Genomic DNA, 17432 nt, shown 5'->3' on the forward strand with positions numbered 1-17432 from the left:
CTTTATAGCCAGAAAATTGTCTTGTCTTGTGCGTGACAAGTTCAGCTGACTTTTGCTTTGTACGAATTTTTTTCTTTTCTTTTTTTTAATGACCCAGAGTGACAGATCGCTAGAGTTTTTTTGGCTTGGGGAGTCAGAGGAATGTTTGTGTCCAAGTGCCAAGTACCCACCCTTAACCTGAAACACAGTCTAATTCCCTTGGCTCCTCGGTGCCAGGCTCTGTCTCAGTGTTCCACACACAAATGTATACACGCACAATGCTGCACACAGGCAAGCAAACACATGTACAGAAGCCTACATATTCAGAAGGTGGAACATTCTTGATACATCTAAACAAACACCACACGCAGTCCAAAACACAGCTGACACTGAGCACGATCGAGTTCTCACCTGGACTCCTCCAGCAGCAGGAGGAGCCGGCAACGTGGAGTTTCGGTGGCTGCTATGTGGCCAAGAGTCCCAAACACTCGCTCTGCTGCGATCACGTCGTTCATGGTCACCTGAGGATCGACACATAAACAGGCACAGACACACACACACAGCACAGGATACTTTACTGATAGCTGCTTTTTCAAGTGGATCTCAACACAAGAGCCAAAAGTGTGAAACTGTGTCTCCTGTGGTGTTTTAGGGACATTTAACAGAAACAAGTAGGATTAAGGCACTAAAACATAAGCTGACAGCAGGTCTGAGCTAATCTAAAGATCCCTTTTCAAGTCTAAAAGGAATTCTTTGTTGTATGATCTAATGTACTGTATATATCTCTCAATCCACAAAATGATCTACTGTAAAATAAGGATGATAATAATAAGGCAAAAAGTCTGTAGTATTATATTTAACATGACTCAGAGAGCTTATCCTTACACACCATATATGATGTTACATAATGATACATCCTCCTTGGAGCTAAACACAAATGACAAACTTCTAATGCCTGCTGGTTTCAAAGCAGCCATAAGAGCTAGCTTATCGTTGGAAACCCCTGCATGCATCGTCTCATTATGAAGAGTGGCTTTCTGCATATAGAGATTATGCACAATAGGAGCTTTCCAAAACCAAAACACAAAATATTGTTTGTTGGTCGAGATTGATAGAGGATTAAAGTCCTACTGTAAATATTAGTGATAACATTTCCTTCTTAGAGTTGCTGTTTATATCCATTATAATGTGTTTTCTGCCATGTTAAAATATACAGTACTCATGTAAGATGTACGTAAAGTTCAATGTAATACATCCTCAACTTGTTTTTATGTTTAGGTACCTTAATAGTTATTAAGGTCATATTCTGATTAATATCTCCAAGTAAGACATTCCAGGATACACAGACTGTATGTCAAATTGTAGGAACTCTGAGGAGTACATACTTTAACTTTCTTGAGTTGAATTAGACAAAAAAAGTGATCTAATAAGTAAAAATCTAATATATGTCTGCAAGTCATATATGACTTACTACTTTATAATGTGCATTTAAAATATACTTAAGTTGACATTTTTGGGAATCTAATAGGAGAATTTTACGAGTTGTTTCTTTTTCCCTTGTCGTTTCTAAAGTGAGCTAAGATAACCTGTTGCACTCAGGCCAGGAGAGAAGTATCCATCCTCTCATCTTAAATGAATACATTCCAGCAAATATATGAGCACCTGCCACCCCCAGCCACCAAACAAACTCTGTGTCATCTTACAACTTGTGACAACAAGTGCAATTCACTACATAGTACATAACACAGTAGGAGGTTGCATTAAAAGTTAAACTGGTCCACACCTCCTGGCCGTTGATCCTCTGGAGGTTAAAGTGATAGAGGCGGTAGATGACAAATGAGCGCCACAGAGCCAGACTGACCACGGGGTTGCCCTCTGGGTGGACGGTCAGCTGGTCCAGACGCCTCACCTGAGCCAGGGCCGCCAGCTGCAGGAGACGGCTGATGTTGGTTTCCAGGAAAATCAGATGCTACAGAGAAAGTAACAAGTTGTAGTCCAGGTACATCAAGCTATAACTCTTTATGCCTGTGAGTCACTATTGATTAGGCAAATACAAAGACTTACAAAGGACAAGGCTGACAAGGTATTGGGGATCTATATTTTCTATTTTCAAACTAGCCCTCGCATGGCTGCTCTCTCATCCTACCCAAAACTCAAGCTGTGTTGTTTAACATGTACAAAACTCTGGCACTAAAACAAGTCTTATGGTTATTCTGAGTCAATATACGGTATAAAAAGATTTTTTCACACCTAGTTCTTGGTACATGTTTCTGCACCTAAAATCACTGAGGATTTTAAACAGTACCCTGCCCTTTAAATGAAAAATATAACTTGCTTTTGGATGAATTTATGTTATCACTGGGCCTCACCGACAGATTTGGGAACTTGACCCTTATTCTCGGCAGTGTAGGTACAATGGCGTCATAGTTGATGTAGCGAAAGGTTATGATAGTTACGGCACTGGCGGTTTGAACACCCCAGCCCCTCTCCAGGGCCTCCAGGGCTCCAAGTCCGAATAAACGCAAGGTGTCTCCATCCAGCTCTGCCAGGTGATTGTCAGACAAGGACAAGCTCTGAACACTGCTGCTCCCTGACTCCACCAGCCTGAAAAGCGAGCACACGTTCACACAAAAACACACGTGTAGGTAAGTCTTGAATGCACAGAAATTGTTGTCTTGTGAAACTTGAAGACTTGAGCCATAAGTGCTGAGCATACAGCTGCTTGAAAGAAAAGGTAGAGAACAGTCACGGGCCCAGTCAGTGTCCTGTCTGCCTTGCCTAATTGTTTCTCTCTATTCTCCTACACAACAGCTGAAGTGCCCTTTCCTGATAAGAGAGTCGTGAGAGTAGAGAAACTAGGAAAGCCTCAAGGAGACATAATCTCCCTGCTTGAGCCCATGTGCCCAGCCTTCTTGGTCTGCTGACACTCAGGGGACTTTTAAGCATAGCAGGGCATCAGATGGCAACTGGCTGCACGCTACTTAACTTCCCACCAACAAAGTTATTACCCCTATTCATATTTCAAACTCACCCAATCCCTCTGTAACTGAAAACCAAAATGGTTAGAAGACTAATCCTTTGATTACAGAAGTTTAATCTAAGATTCTTGTTGAAACTGATTTTGAGAGCGTGTCTGCTTGAATGAGTGAACCAGGCGCAGAGGACAAGCACACTAAACACTGTAGGGTCCTGCAGAAAAGGTTTCTTTCTGGCAAAAAGCCAATCAAAGACTTGTAGAACTAAACACATTTTTATGTCCAAGATCCAAACTCATGTGGAGAAAAAAAGAAATAAATGATTGAGAACTTTAATAACAGAGCAACCAACTGACTGTTTTGATAAATAAGGACATTGATGGCTTGTGTGCTCACTCACCAGTGATCCTTATGGAATATTCCACCAGACCACAACACATGTGTAAACTGTGGTTATGGGTACTGGATTGGCCTCAACTTATTCTAACATATTCATTCTTGTCTAAAAATGTGGATGGTCAATGTGCCTCGGGAGATGGCAAAGTGCACGACAAGGTTAGACCATAAAGTGGGAAATTTTCTGTGTGTGGTCTCTTTAAGTAAATGGTGCGTGTGCTCTAGAAGATTAGGGTCAAGGTTCTCCTGTTTTCTTACAAACATTAACCACACATTACGCTTTTCAGTAAAACACAACAAACAAATTATTCATCTAACTGGCCTGAAAACTTTACAACAAACAGCTCAGTGATGTGCAGAACTTTTCACCCATCCATCCATTTTCTATATCCACTTATTCCAATTTAGGGGGGGCTGGAGCCTACCCCAGCTGTCATTGGGCGAGAGGCTGGGTACACCCTGAACAGGTCGCCTGTCCATCACAGGGCCACACAATGAGACAGCAGAACTTTTTAGTGTTTCTCAATACAAGAGGGTATTTTGAAAAACCAATGAGCTGTTCTCACCCCTTAGACATGGCCATCTGTATATGACCTGCATGTGGTTGTTTAGAGGGTTAAAACAAGAATTGGGTTGGGGTGGGGCTGTATTTGAAATATCTGATCTCCCACTGGAGAAAAATCAAAGAAAACACCTGAACAAGTTGGATTTCCCAGATGGTGAATCAGATATAGTTTCACAGCCCCAACTTGGGGATTCTACATCATTCTTGAATAAAGGGAATCAGGTCTGGTCTTCGGTTAATTTTGGTCTGATGAAAGATTAGACAAAGTCATTTTGTTTATTCAGACAACTCAGCAACTAGATTTATAAATCACTTTTCAATCACAAGTGGTTTGCAGAGCTTGGGGGCAGACACATGTTCTTCAGAATATTATCGGAAGTATAAAGGATCCGATATAAAGCGTATTTTTTTACCAACTGCTGATGCCTGAAGGAACTAAGCATTTATCTAAAGATCATAATTATAACATAAACACCCAGTGTGCAGTGCAGACAGGTTACCTGAAACAACAACAAGATCAAGTACTAGTCTTGTTCCTTGGTACTGTCATAAAATCGAAGCGGACACTGAAAGACAAGGCAACGCACTAAGAACACAAGATTATTTTTGTGAACGCAGCTACAACTGACTTCACAAAAGTGAGAGTAGCAACTGATGTGAAGTCCAAATGCGTTGAAATGGAAACGGCACAGACTGACAACAAGGAAGTTCCTTAAAGTTTAAATTCTTCACCTGGCTGTGAATACATTTCTGAGCTGCCGAGCCCAAGTGTGTCCACACGCGAACAAAAACCTGGAACAAGACCGGCAGACACTGAGAGGCACTTAAAAAGTCAGGATATGCCATGCCTCCAAGATAAAGAATTGTCAAAGGTAGTAAATCAGAAGGAGGTGGAGAGTGGTGCAGGAGATGGAGATAAGTCACATAAAGAATGAGAGCAATTTCTGCGCCTGGAACTGTGCCATCAATGCACTCTGTAGCGTGACACATATTGTTCCTCCATAATTAGAGCTGAAAGGTTACCAGGCAGCCCTCAACTCCATTAAGGCACGAGCCCACCAACAAGTGCTGAAAGAAGACGGGAACAAGGTGGGGATGATGAAGTGAGGAATCTGCCACAGCTATAGGGATCTTGCTCTGGCAGCATCAGCCTATGAATGTAATTCAGTGAGGAATATCTTACTTAATCCTACAGGGCAATTATAAATGACATCTGTCATCTCTCAAAAACTTAATTCCCCCCCCCCCCAAGGACATAGTTTGTGCACATGTCTACAATTGCCTAAACAATGTGAGGCAGTCACACTGTCTGAGCTGTCGTTACAACACAGCATTCCATCATTTCATTAAAAGTGAAAACGAGTGCAGAACCCTGTAGACTGTAAATATGAAGTGTTTCTACACCCTGTGTTGGTTTTGGATTTCATGTTTTATTTATTTCTCACCAGTGCTCAGAATGTATTTGCCTGAAAACCAAGTAAGCAAGTCTCTCTTTACTTAAGTATAAAAGGCCAGTCCATCTCCTCACATGGTGACCAATACCAGTATTGGGTTTCTGGTTAATTGCTCTTCTACTGCTGTGCATCCCCTCTTGAATCTCGAAAGGATGTAAGGTTAAATTAATTGCTTGTGAATGGATTAACTTGGATCTGCATCGCAGTCACACCTTGGCAATGGCACAAGTTATGATCCCATTAATCTTTAGGAACAAAGAAACTTCAGCGAGCTTAAATTGGCGTAAACATTGACTTCACTCTCATTCCAATTGGTTAGCAAGCTGCGGCTGCTAATATCAAGCAGAGATGACATCATGTTTTTTCTCTATACAGAGACACCAAAGCAATAAATCCTGCGATTCCTTTCAATGGAAGCTGAGCATTAATACAGTTTTCATTTTCTAGAAGTTTTTTTAAAGAAATAAACTTCCTTCCAGAAAAGTTTAAGTTTCTGTCTAAAGTAAAAAGCTTGAAAACCTGACTATTTGCGTACACTGGGCCTGCATGTTCCACGGTAAAATGGGGGCAGAGGGTTGATCGCTTAGTTGTGGAAAAGAGTAACGGAGCAAAAATAGAAATGGGAAAGAAATACCCACGCAAGAAACATGAAATCACAAAAGTCTGTTTCCTCCCGTCCAAAGTGACATGCAATGTTTGAGTTGTCAAACTGAAACTGAAAGGTGGTAAACTTCGCCAATATTACGAGTTTTAACATGAAACCAGGTAAGTGTAACACAATACAATAACTGTAATGTGGTGTAATAGTAAAACACCAGCCAGGGATGTAACTTCAAACAGACACAGTTCAGAGCGGCTGATATCACGTTTTCTGAAAACTGACTTTATTTAAACACATTTTCCTCCATTCCTCATCATTTTAAACGTTGTTGTGAACCAGTACTATTTCTAGCATTCTGCACAAAGCTGTGACCTACATTTAGCGCTAACTCTTTTTTACCCACTTGTGACACGGATGATTTTCTTTAACCCTGATATGAGAAAGAGGCCATTTAATTTACCATAAAAACAAAACAGCTCATTATAATGGTGAACTCTGATTTTGTTTATCATTGTCAATTCTTGCTGTAAATAACTGCACCTGTGCATCGTGCCTAATAGCTGTGGAAGACCTCCCTCATGAGATTTTAGGAAGAAAACAAATATTTAGAGATCACTCAGGCACAAGATTGTCCCATAGGCTTCCACAGGGCTGCTTAAGAAGACAGCAGACAAACCATAATCCATCTATACATCTTTGTCTCCCTCCTGTTCATCCCCACACAGACTGTATAGTGTACAGGCTGCGTGCTCGTTTGCTGCAGATAAAACAGGAGTTGTCGGGAGGTGATGCACATTTTAACCAAATAAAATTGACACTGACACCGCCCCCGCAACCCTGAATTGTATTAAGCAGGTATAGAAAATGGATGGACAGATGCATAAATCATGCCTATTTAGTTGTGAGACAACAATATCACAATATGCTCACAATGTGTATAATTCCCGATTATTGAGATGAATAAAAGGGACCCATACTCACACAAAGCTTTATAACTCGAGCAAAAAGAATATGTATGCAAATTTCTGCCTGTGTGCATACACAGTCTTAGTCAGGAAACTACACACAGTTTAATGCATCTGGCCACTGACGTTCAATGCTGTGAGATCATCAACAAAGAACGATGAACTCAAAAAAGAGAAAAGTTCATATATCATCACCCTTTATGCTCTCTATGGGGGAAAATGGTGCAATTTCTCCTTGCATATAGTACTTCAGCAGCCATCTGAGTTGGACAACACTGTGCAAGTGTTACAACCGTCCTATAAACCCACACACTGTTCAACAAAACAACTTCTACATTTCCCACCCACTGATCACTTTTAGAATTTAACCCTTTGACCTTTCAGTCAAAGATCTTGCTTCTATTTCAAGTTAGTGCTGCCAAGCATTGTAAAGTCACCCGGTATTTTGTCATACAATACAAGCCAAAGTAATAAAACTTACAAATCATTAGAGAGTACTGGACTGAATCCTCGTTTTTCACCTCAACCTGTTAAGCAACAGCACTGTAGTTACAATAGGACCTCTAAAGGAAAGCTATTGCCACTGAAGGATTTTTTTTCGGGCCAGTTTTCATATCCTGGTGCAGGAAGGAAAAGCCATCTTTTAAACATATAATAATAGTTCTTGACACAGCCCACATTTTTATCTCAGCCCTCTCTCTCATTACTCATCCAGACCTGGATCACAATTTGTGTAGGAGAGAATATCAGACCTAGAAGTTCAAAATAGAGCCCTTCCAACATCTTGTTATAAACCCTGGCAGATCAAAACTGTCGCCAGACATCTCAGACATGCATGTGCCGCTTATCAGAGAGCTCACAGAATGAGCAATTAATGCCCAGGCCCCTGAAGTATGTAAAGAGGTCACTGTGTTGCTCAAGAATATTTCAAGATGAGCTGTTGCAGGGGCTGAGTCTCTTACTGGGATGATCTCACAACATGTTTTATCTCGACCATTCTAACATCTGTTGAGAAATCAAAAGAGAAATGAAGCTGCTAGAAATACTGCATGAGTGGAGATAAAATGTCTCTTGAGCAGGTGGGAGTGGAACCAAACACTTTATGACATAATGAGAATCTACTGCGTGCAGCAAGAACCTCTGATCTAACGGACAGAGTGGACCATTAGAGCATTTTGCCTTACTTGGGATCTCGTGGGCTGTTTGGACGGCTGTTGGTGCGAAGTCTGTTCTCCGTTCCCCCTGATGGTCGCTCCGGTCCTGAACCTGGGCTTACCCGTCTGTTAAAAACATACAAAAGTCCTCAGCAGCAATACAAATCATTCCTTTCACAAAGCTTGCACATGGAGAAAAAATATAGCCTATAAAGCCAAAACGTTTTGTATTAACTAGAATCAAACTGATAAAATCCCATTTTATTTGAATTTATTTTTAAAGAAATTTAGACGCTCATTCATGGCATTTCCTCCTTGTTTGATATTTGCCTCTGCACCAAAACAAGGCATTCCCCTCCCCAGAGATAAGCTGCTACAACGTCTAAAGCCATGCCATATAAACCAGATTATACAGCTCTCATACAACCCCATCAGCCCTGGATTACAATTTGCTTTGGCCAAATCGTGGCTCCACAAGTGTTCACAAAAATGCGACATATAACTCAGGGGTCATGTGGTGTGTACCTTGGTTCATCTGGAGAAGGCTCCTGCGCAAGGCCATTGGTCTGTGCGGGGCTGTGAGCAGGGCTGTTCTCTGGACTGACATCCTCCTTGGTGCCATTTGTCTGTGGCAGCTCCAAGCTGGCCCTGACGCCCTCCCACTGCTGTGCTGCATTACGGATTGCTAAACGCCGCTTCTCCTTGATGGAAAGAACACATGCACACACAGAGAGAGTTTAAAATAAGCAAATAGGATCTCTATGTGTGTTTTGACGTCGCCACAGGAAAACAGAGATAGTATGAAAGCTAACTAATAGATCTTTACTAACATATGCAAATATATAATCTGAAACTGTATATTGTATTTTATAATTCATTAGCTCCTTTTTCTACATTAATAACAGTAGTTACTAATTAAACTACTCCACAAGAGAGAACATTTCTTCGTTTGAGCTGTATTTCTATGATTTATTTATTTTTTTGGCTCAGGTGTAGTTTCGATATGCTTAACTATGGAATGCGCCACTCCTCGATACAGAGCTGAGTCAGTATCAATTAATAGTGAGAGCCTTTACCTTCATGAACCCATGGTTAAGACATTCAATATAACATTTTCTCAGCACAGGGGATTAGCAAGAGTTAGGTTACTAAGGGACAATGAGCTCCGTACATCTCTCAGTAAAAGACACAGCAGGTGCTTTGGCACACATATGATATCACACATCCTGCAAAACAGATGCATGTGCAAGACAAAATATCCTAAAGCACTTAAAGAAATAAATTTATGGACACATATACATATAGAGTGCCCCTGTAGACAGATTACCCCTCCCTGGTGCCTTCTTCCCAAAGGGCTGCTTTGTAATGTAGACTTGATGATACATTAATAATAAAAAAATAAAAAAAATGGGTCTGTGAAGCATTCAAAAAGTATATTTAATGACCCAATAAAACACAAAAGTTGAAATAAAAAACTCTTAAGTTTTACATTAATATTTTACAGCAAGTCGAACAAAACAAAGGAAAATAAATGTGGAACATCGTTCACTGTCAAGAGGCCAAAAAATGTTAGTGGCTTTCCAAATAAACACCCCTGAACCTGGATACCATCATAATCAGTGCCAAATGCTGTAATATCAACTGGATTGAAATCATAAGCAAGATTTAACACAAATCAGATCTAATTACAAATATGTTGTGACTTTGGAATATTCGAGCACGTGATGTTATCAAAGCTCCATCAAGTAGTTTGAATCTCTCCGACAACTTACTCAGTCTTCAAAAAAAACAACTTAAATATGTCAGCTGCAGCTTTTAAAAAAGGCTCTGATGCTTTTTTGTTCCCACTTATTCATCTGAAATGTAGGCGGTGATGTCTATTCATTATTTACTGTGTCGTGTTTACTGCATCCAGGCAGACAAAGACAACCAAAGCAAAGCAGATCCGAGTGGTACCTTATGAATGGTCTGCTTGTAACTCTCCTTCTTCTTTTCCTCCTCTTTTCGAGCTTGTACACCTGCCATGCGCCGATCCTCGTCCTGAAAAGGATAGCTGATGCAATCAGAGTGTTGCTCCATTCATGAGTTCTGAATTATTCAATCGAGAGGGGGGGGGGGGGGGGGGGGCAACAAAAGAGGCTGTCTGGATGACTTCTCTCTTAGCCAGGAATCGACCACTGCAGAGGCTGGGAGAGATTCTCACACCAGCTAGCTGCATCACAGGATTAACGGTCTGATTTTCAGTCTCAGATAAACTGAGCCCAGCTGTTGGTGAAAGCCATAACTCCCAGAATGCAATGCTGCCAACACAATCTGCATATGCCGGCTAAGCACAGGGGGACATTCAGCTGTCTGTGACGAGCTATCAGAGACGATGCTTCAGTCAGATCAACAGAGACTAAATGCGAGCCACACTGGATTGAATGCAATGATTTCACTTAGATGGGAGAGATTTACATAGATTTACTTCCTTTTTTTTTTTTGTCATTGAAGGTTTTAAGCAACTAAAGTACTTTCAGCTTAGTTAATTTCAAACATGCAAAGTTCTACAAGAGGTATAGCTCCAAAGGCAAGTACGCCCTTGATAAAAAGGTCAGTGGACAAAAAAAAACAACAACAACAACAGCTGAGGAGGTTAAAGGTGGGGTAGGGGTTCTTTTTCTGGAGCATTTTTTTACATATTGCTTGAAATACTCTTTACACCCCCATTGCAACCAATTAATTAAAAGTTTTGACACAAAAATGAAAAGTTTTAGTGGCCTCTAGTACAATCTAGGAAAAACACTATCCAATCATACTGAACGGACCGTTAACGATGATTGGATTCTGATGCCGTCTATCAAACTGCAATCTGCTCCTCCCTCCCCCTCCTTCCCCCTGTGCGCGTACCCTGCTCCGTGAACGAATTACGCGTCCAGAAGCTTGGCAGGAAGCTAAACTAGAGCCAGCTTGGCTAGCACCTAGCATTATTAAACGTATAGTTAGCATATACTAAATACTAAATACGGCAACGATCGATGCTTGGTGTAAGAACAGCGCTCGTGCACCTTCGTGCTCGTGCGTGTTCATGTACTCTAGAGGCGTGGCTTCGGGGGTAAAGTGAAGAAAAGGGTTGGGACTTTTGACCTGTGTATTTTCAAAATGCAGCTTCGCTGAACTCAAAATCCAGGATCTCCTACCCTACCTTTAAACAGACCCTGAAGATCAAGAAACCTGCAAAACCTGAAACCTGATCACATGGGTGTTGATTATCAAGTAAAAACATGAAATATGGCTGAAATTGGAGTGGAAATTTTTTTTTCACCATATCAGAACTATGTTTTGGGGGCAAGGTGTGTGGTACTCAGAGATTCCTTTAAAATACAAGCTCAGACCTGGGTGCTCCCTGCTTGACAGCTTCTGAAAGCATGCTGATATTTAACTGCAGCACACACCATTCAAAAACAATGACCTCATGTGTTCATTGTCAAAATCACTGTCTTGTCAAATTTCATTCAGATCATGTATAATGCAAATGCTCATCTTGTTGTCATAGGTTAGTGTTAAAATTGGCTTTGTTAAATGCTATACTTTTCCACGATGGACACGATACATGACCTTAAGTGATCCAGGAATAGCCTGGGAAAGCAGGTGCAAGATTCACACACACATTATTTGGCTTATTCAGAGAATATGACGAAGCATGTTGAACCTACTCATATCCAATCATTTTTGGTCGACAATGAGTCCAACCTATGTGAAACAATGAGGCATATAAATACAAAATGTTACCGGAAATCGGGGCTCTGTCTGACGGATTTCCTGCGAGAGGTCTGTCATACTGGGTCCAGCGCTGATATACTCCATTTGTTACCACAAATAAAGACTTCATTTAACTTGAGATTACTCCGGCTAACAGTTAGTCTCTATGTAACGCTGTTTTACATAGGGACATGTAAAGCTGGTTTGTTTCGTTAACAGAGGACAAATATATGACTATTATATGACTTGATTCCTCATCTCAGATAAAGCACAATGAAAAGAAATGTCAGCAGCTGGGGGAGTTATGTCAAAAAATATAGAAAAAAACACTCCAAGAATTTTCTGAAAAAAAGAAAAAGTCACTACTTTGTAACAGCCACCTTTTGCAGCAATTAAAATAAACCTGCACCAGCTCCTTCAAGTTGGATGGTGCTCTGATAGAGTACAACAATCTATAGGTCACGCCACAGATTAGCTAACATAACAGATAACCCGAACCCTAACCCTTAATTGGATTGAGGTATTGGCTGTAACTAAGCCTTTCCTGTCATGATCTTGGATTTTTTTTTGTGTTTTGGTGGCTTCTTGATTTGTTTTGAAGGGTTTCCCCCTTTATTTTTTTCTGTTGAGTTTTACTTCTGTTCATGTGCTTCACCTGATTTCTGTTGCGGATTAGTAACAATACTGGTGATCAACAGATATCAGGTTGACCTTGATGTGACCTTATGTGATTTCTGAAGGTAACTGGTAGCACCAGATCATATTTAGGGGCTTCATAGTAACGTGAGTGAATACAAATGCACATACCACTTTTTCTTTTTTTTACTTTTTAGAATTTTTTAAGATACATGTTTTTTTTTTTCACTTTTCCAATTTGGACTATTTCTTGTAGGTTTTTCACATAAAATCCCCAGAAAAATCAATTTTGGCCGCATTTGGCCAGTGGCAAATGTATCTATTTAAAACTCACACAGACAAACTTAAGTAGGCTTGTCTTACCGTGATGCGCTTCATGTCCAGCTGTCTCAGATGAAGCACACAGCGCAGGACGGCCTGCTTGTACCATGTCTCCAGGGCTACAGAATTCCCATCCAGGGTGAGCTCAGAAAGGGAGCGTGACTCTCCAAGGCAGGCTAGCTGATCAAAACTAGACCAAAAAAAAAAAAAAACAGCATTGCGGAGGAACTTGTGATTTAAAGCTATGCATTTTCATTCAACTAAACTGCATGCTTCACAATAATACATTATGATGAAGTACTCTGATGTCAAAGTCATTCCACAAATCAATCATAAGACAGTCTCACCCTTTTGCCCAGACTTGTGCTGAAAAAAGAATTGAGCTACTTGAGCCAAAGGAAGCCCTGATAAACTGGTAATTTATCTGGCAATTTAACCGCCTACAATTGCTCCTGGGGCAATAAGACAGAAAAAAAATCTTCTACGCTTTTATGACATCCCCCTGGGCAACAGGAGAAAAAGCAGAGCAATGGCAGGTGAGGCAGAGAAGATTGTATCATTACTAATTTGTAATAATAACCTTGATTAATCAGTTGCCTGCAAATACATGTGGACCCACCACACTGCGTCTGCTATTAGCCTGAGATTTCTTTGAATGGTAGGGAGGCTCAGTGTGAACACAGTTAGAGCAAATGTTTACAGTTCGCCTTGGAAATGGTCGCATTTAGTTTTCTCTTTTTCAGATTAGAGCAAGTTCCCCACCTAAAAGTGACAGTCATCATGTGGAGTTAATGGCTTTGAGTAGATACCATGAGGCTTAAATTCTAACACAGTTTTTTTTATGAATTCTCATCGTATAACAACTGAGAATAGAGACAAATGTATGCAAGAAATAATAAAGAAAGGCATTTGACACTATCTATCATCTGCTATTTACAATGACCAGCACCCTCTTGGATATGGTTACCATAATAAAGGTGTGCAATAATACAGTAATTATAAGTGGACATCAAACTTTCCCAGGATGAAAAGTTCCAATACGAAGTAAATGTAAAGGCCATATGTGAGCTGCGAGTACAGGCTGGGATGTGGTTGAAAATTGCATAGCTTAATCATGTGGTGCCACAACTCACTGCAACTTCTCACTACTCGTACTGTTTAGCTTCTATCTTATAGATGTCTAACTTGATTCAGACAGGAATCCTGAAAATGCATTCTCATGGTTTGTTAAACTAATATTTCACAGGGGAGTTTTACTCCAAGGTCCTCTGCTGGATAAGCTGACTACACTGAACAGATAAATGTACCAAGCTTTCTAAATTGCTATCGAGGGCAGACATTCAGAAGAGTAGTTTAGAATAAAGAATAAACACAAACAAATGATGACAACAAGCTTGATGAATATTACACTTGGAGCTAGATGCTACGCTGTAAAGTTCTGGAGAGTTCAAAAGCAAAAGGCAAAATGATCATTTGATGCCGTTTATTTTTCCTCACAATTCTGTGTGTGATGGTGCATCAGATGCAAAATCACACAGACACTTGAACAGGGAGGCTGGCATAAAATGTCAGGTCAGATCTATCACAGCACAAGGTGACCATGGGCATGGGGGCTGTATCACCCTAAATCTCACCTAGTTTTACTCAGTGAGGAGGCAGTTCTGCTTTAACAAATTAACTCTATGACATTTCTATTGCTAGGCTAAGAGAGAAGAAAGCAATGAAAAAATACAGAGTAGATTTAGGAAAAAATGTGTAAAGCTGGTTAATATTTGTACTCAAACAAAATGCACACTTGCCTAGCTTGGCAGCCCATGAATTAAGCCTTCAATTATGTAATTAATACCAATATTACGTTTTCATAACATTCATAACAACATGTTAAATACTGACAGCAAAGAACCCATCAGGTTGGTGTTTTCTAGGTTACAGAGACTGCCCACGCTAGCAAATCTGTCTGTGTGTGTGTCTGTAAGTGTTTGTGTGTGTTCCGCCTGTTGTGCCAGAAGCTGCCAATACCCAGAGGAGGGGACGTGGCACTGTCCTGCCACCTCCCTGTCCCTGCCCTGCGGGAAGGAGGGAGTTAAGCAGTAAAAACTCTTACCTGATGATGTTGTTGCAGCTGAGAAACAGGCGCTGCAAGCAGGGCAGGTGGTCCACCTCAGTCTGCAAAGAGGGAGAGGAAAAATAGAGAGATGGATGTGAAGAGAAGAAGATGCTCAGGAAGAGGCCACTGCATCGTCACAGCTCTGGATCCCTCTCCATTCCCTCAGTCACCTTGCAGCTCTCTGCTCCAGCATTCAGCATCCCCATCCACCCTGTGCATGCACACACACACACACACACACACACTGCACGCTGCCTTTTCTGCACATGGAGAGGAGGGGCAACAGAGAGAGAGAGAATATGGGAGAGAGAGAGCATGAGGAGATCAGGGGGAGGGGAGGGCGAGCACAGAGTGTGTGCTGCGCTAATGCAGTGATATCCTGCAGCAGGAGGCTAACTTCAAATGCTAACCGGAACACAAACACATCCAGCAGCACAAACAGCAAGCAGATAGCCACAGTGCTACAGCTCATCAAGCAAGAACGCTAGCTGGGGTAAATCGTACTGGAGTGAGGGAAAGCTTTTAGCAGCAGACGAACTCAGCTTCAAAATCAATGCAGACTTCAGTGAGGGGGTGGGGTGAAGAGCAGCAGCTGGCCAGCTGGACACACAGGGACAAAGACAATGTCATAACCATAGCAACTAATCATATGCCAGAGTAGGGGTATATTAAGTTCAGTTACATCAAGATCTGGGCCGTGCGTGTGTTTGTGTGAGTGGCCAGTGTTGCACATGCTGGAAGCAAAGAGGACCCACCCAGCAGCAGTCTGAATGAGCTGCGTCAGCATCCACCCATATTGCAGCCAACGCCTTGCATCCTCCTTCAGTGTTTCTGCCAGTCTCTGCTTGAATAACACATTAGCATTTAGGTTGTGCTAGCTCCTCTGCAGAAAACAATACCGTATCGTATTTCTGAAAAATCCACACAGCCCACATCCATAGAAATAGAAGTATAGCATAGACATATAACCAACTTTGTGTTGTCATTTCCAACAAGTTTACCATATTTCTACTTGTACTATTGCACAGTAAGCATCAGAAGCAGTGCTTGTCTCGCCATATGTGTTTGAGTGAGTATCTACACAGAAACAGTGGCAGATTTATGTTTGGAAGTGTAACACTGGTGCTCAATAATGAAATCAATAATGAAATTTGGTAAATAAATTAATTTTACAAGTGAGATCATCCTGATTATTAGCTAGGAAGACTAATAACCTGACAATACAAAATATCAGAAATGTCAGCTTTTCAGAGGAAAGTAGGACGCTGTGTTAAATTTCTCAGTGTAGGACGGGTAGCAGTCCATCCACTGCAACACAGCCATAACAGAGTCTATAATAATGCTTCAGGTCCACACAGCTTTTATCATTTTTGTTAGAGTCATTCTTTTTTCCATATTTAGCTTTGTTTGTTTACAAATATTTAAAAGAGTACATATTTCCTATCAGTAAAAGGTTTGCAGTACCACTAGGTGCCACACAAGCCCATAGCATGATCGACCCACCTCTGTGTTTAACAATTGGAGGAGTGTTTCCATAGTATAAAAAGGATTGTTTAAATGTTCATTCACATACTTCTGACATTGGATTTTGAGAGGAGGACGCAGGACATGCAAGGTCATATCCAGATATTCAAGCTAGAACTCCCTGGAGGTTTTTCCCTGTCAGACATGGCTTTTTGATTTACCTATCTAGCAATCCTATTTCTTTATCACATTGCAAACTAAAGAAAATGCTTTGTTATCTTCTTATAGCCATCTCCTGCTTTGTGGGGATCAATTATTCAAATGACCATAGTTCTAAGCAGCTGTGGAGAAGAGCCAATTTAATCCTGCAAGGTGAAACTTTAAGGAATCTGAGGACTTATAATGCTTTGTAATTTGCACCACCTGGTCTTTCTTGACAATGACCGTAAACATACCACAGCTGCAAAAACCTAATGAAAGTCTCAGATCTTTGTCAGTTAAGCAAATTTTTTCTGTGTCAAAACTCCTTTAAGGTACTTCTTTCCCTTTTTTTCTGAAGGTAATCTGTTACGGTGAAATAGTCGAAAAGGTTTTTTTGCAATTTACATTAGTTCTATTGCACTCCTTCCTCTGTGACATAATGAAATGTCAAAAAGGGGACAAGAAAAACAAAAATACAAGAGGGAAAGTGCGCCATATATCTGTTTTATATATAAATATATATCAAGTCTATATTTGAAGTTAGATTTCAACAAATAACCTCCATTATGTCAGTGTGATAGGCTTCAGCCCTCAAAACCCTCAACATCTTTTTTTTTGTTATTTATTATTTTTTATTATTATTATTTATGAGAACAGCCTACCTATATCAAAAAGCCAAAAGCCTTCAATTGAAGAATGTGTGTATTTCATATTTTGATTCCTGTTCTTTGTCGCATTACAGAGACAGGATTCCGAAAAACCTGCAAGTCACGAAATCCATTGTTAACCAGTACTGACAATCTACCACATTCCCAGAGACCTCTGTATGGATGCTGCATCACAGCAGCCACTGCACACAGTCTTAGTCTAAAT

General features: G+C 40.7%; 1 protein-coding gene across 3 annotated transcripts in view; it reads right to left on the bottom strand.

Moving 5' to 3' along the window:
- The window catches only part of lrrc49 (leucine rich repeat containing 49), a 34057-nt gene that overhangs the window by 5260 nt on the left and 11365 nt on the right, over nucleotides 1–17432 (bottom strand). Inside the window, exons 1-9 of one of the 3 annotated variants that reach the window (XM_075465280.1) lie at nucleotides 15065–15397; nucleotides 14892–14953; nucleotides 12830–12977; nucleotides 10046–10129; nucleotides 8615–8790; nucleotides 8120–8215; nucleotides 2349–2583; nucleotides 1763–1948; nucleotides 391–500 (exon numbers count right to left, since the gene is read on the bottom strand). In XM_075465280.1, coding sequence (XP_075321395.1) covers nucleotides 391–500; nucleotides 1763–1948; nucleotides 2349–2583; nucleotides 8120–8215; nucleotides 8615–8790; nucleotides 10046–10129; nucleotides 12830–12977; nucleotides 14892–14953; nucleotides 15065–15211 — 1244 coding nt within the window. In that variant the 5' untranslated portion in view covers nucleotides 15212–15397. Of the gene's footprint in view, nucleotides 1–390; nucleotides 501–1762; nucleotides 1949–2348; nucleotides 2584–8119; nucleotides 8216–8614; nucleotides 8791–10045; nucleotides 10130–12829; nucleotides 12978–14891; nucleotides 14954–15064; nucleotides 15398–17432 lie in introns of those variants that run through there. The other 2 variants (XM_075465272.1, XM_075465264.1) reach the window with 2 other exon arrangements.

This window comes from Odontesthes bonariensis, chromosome 1 (genome assembly GCF_027942865.1).
Source record: "Odontesthes bonariensis isolate fOdoBon6 chromosome 1, fOdoBon6.hap1, whole genome shotgun sequence".
NCBI classification, from domain to species: Eukaryota; Metazoa; Chordata; class Actinopteri; order Atheriniformes; family Atherinopsidae; genus Odontesthes; species Odontesthes bonariensis.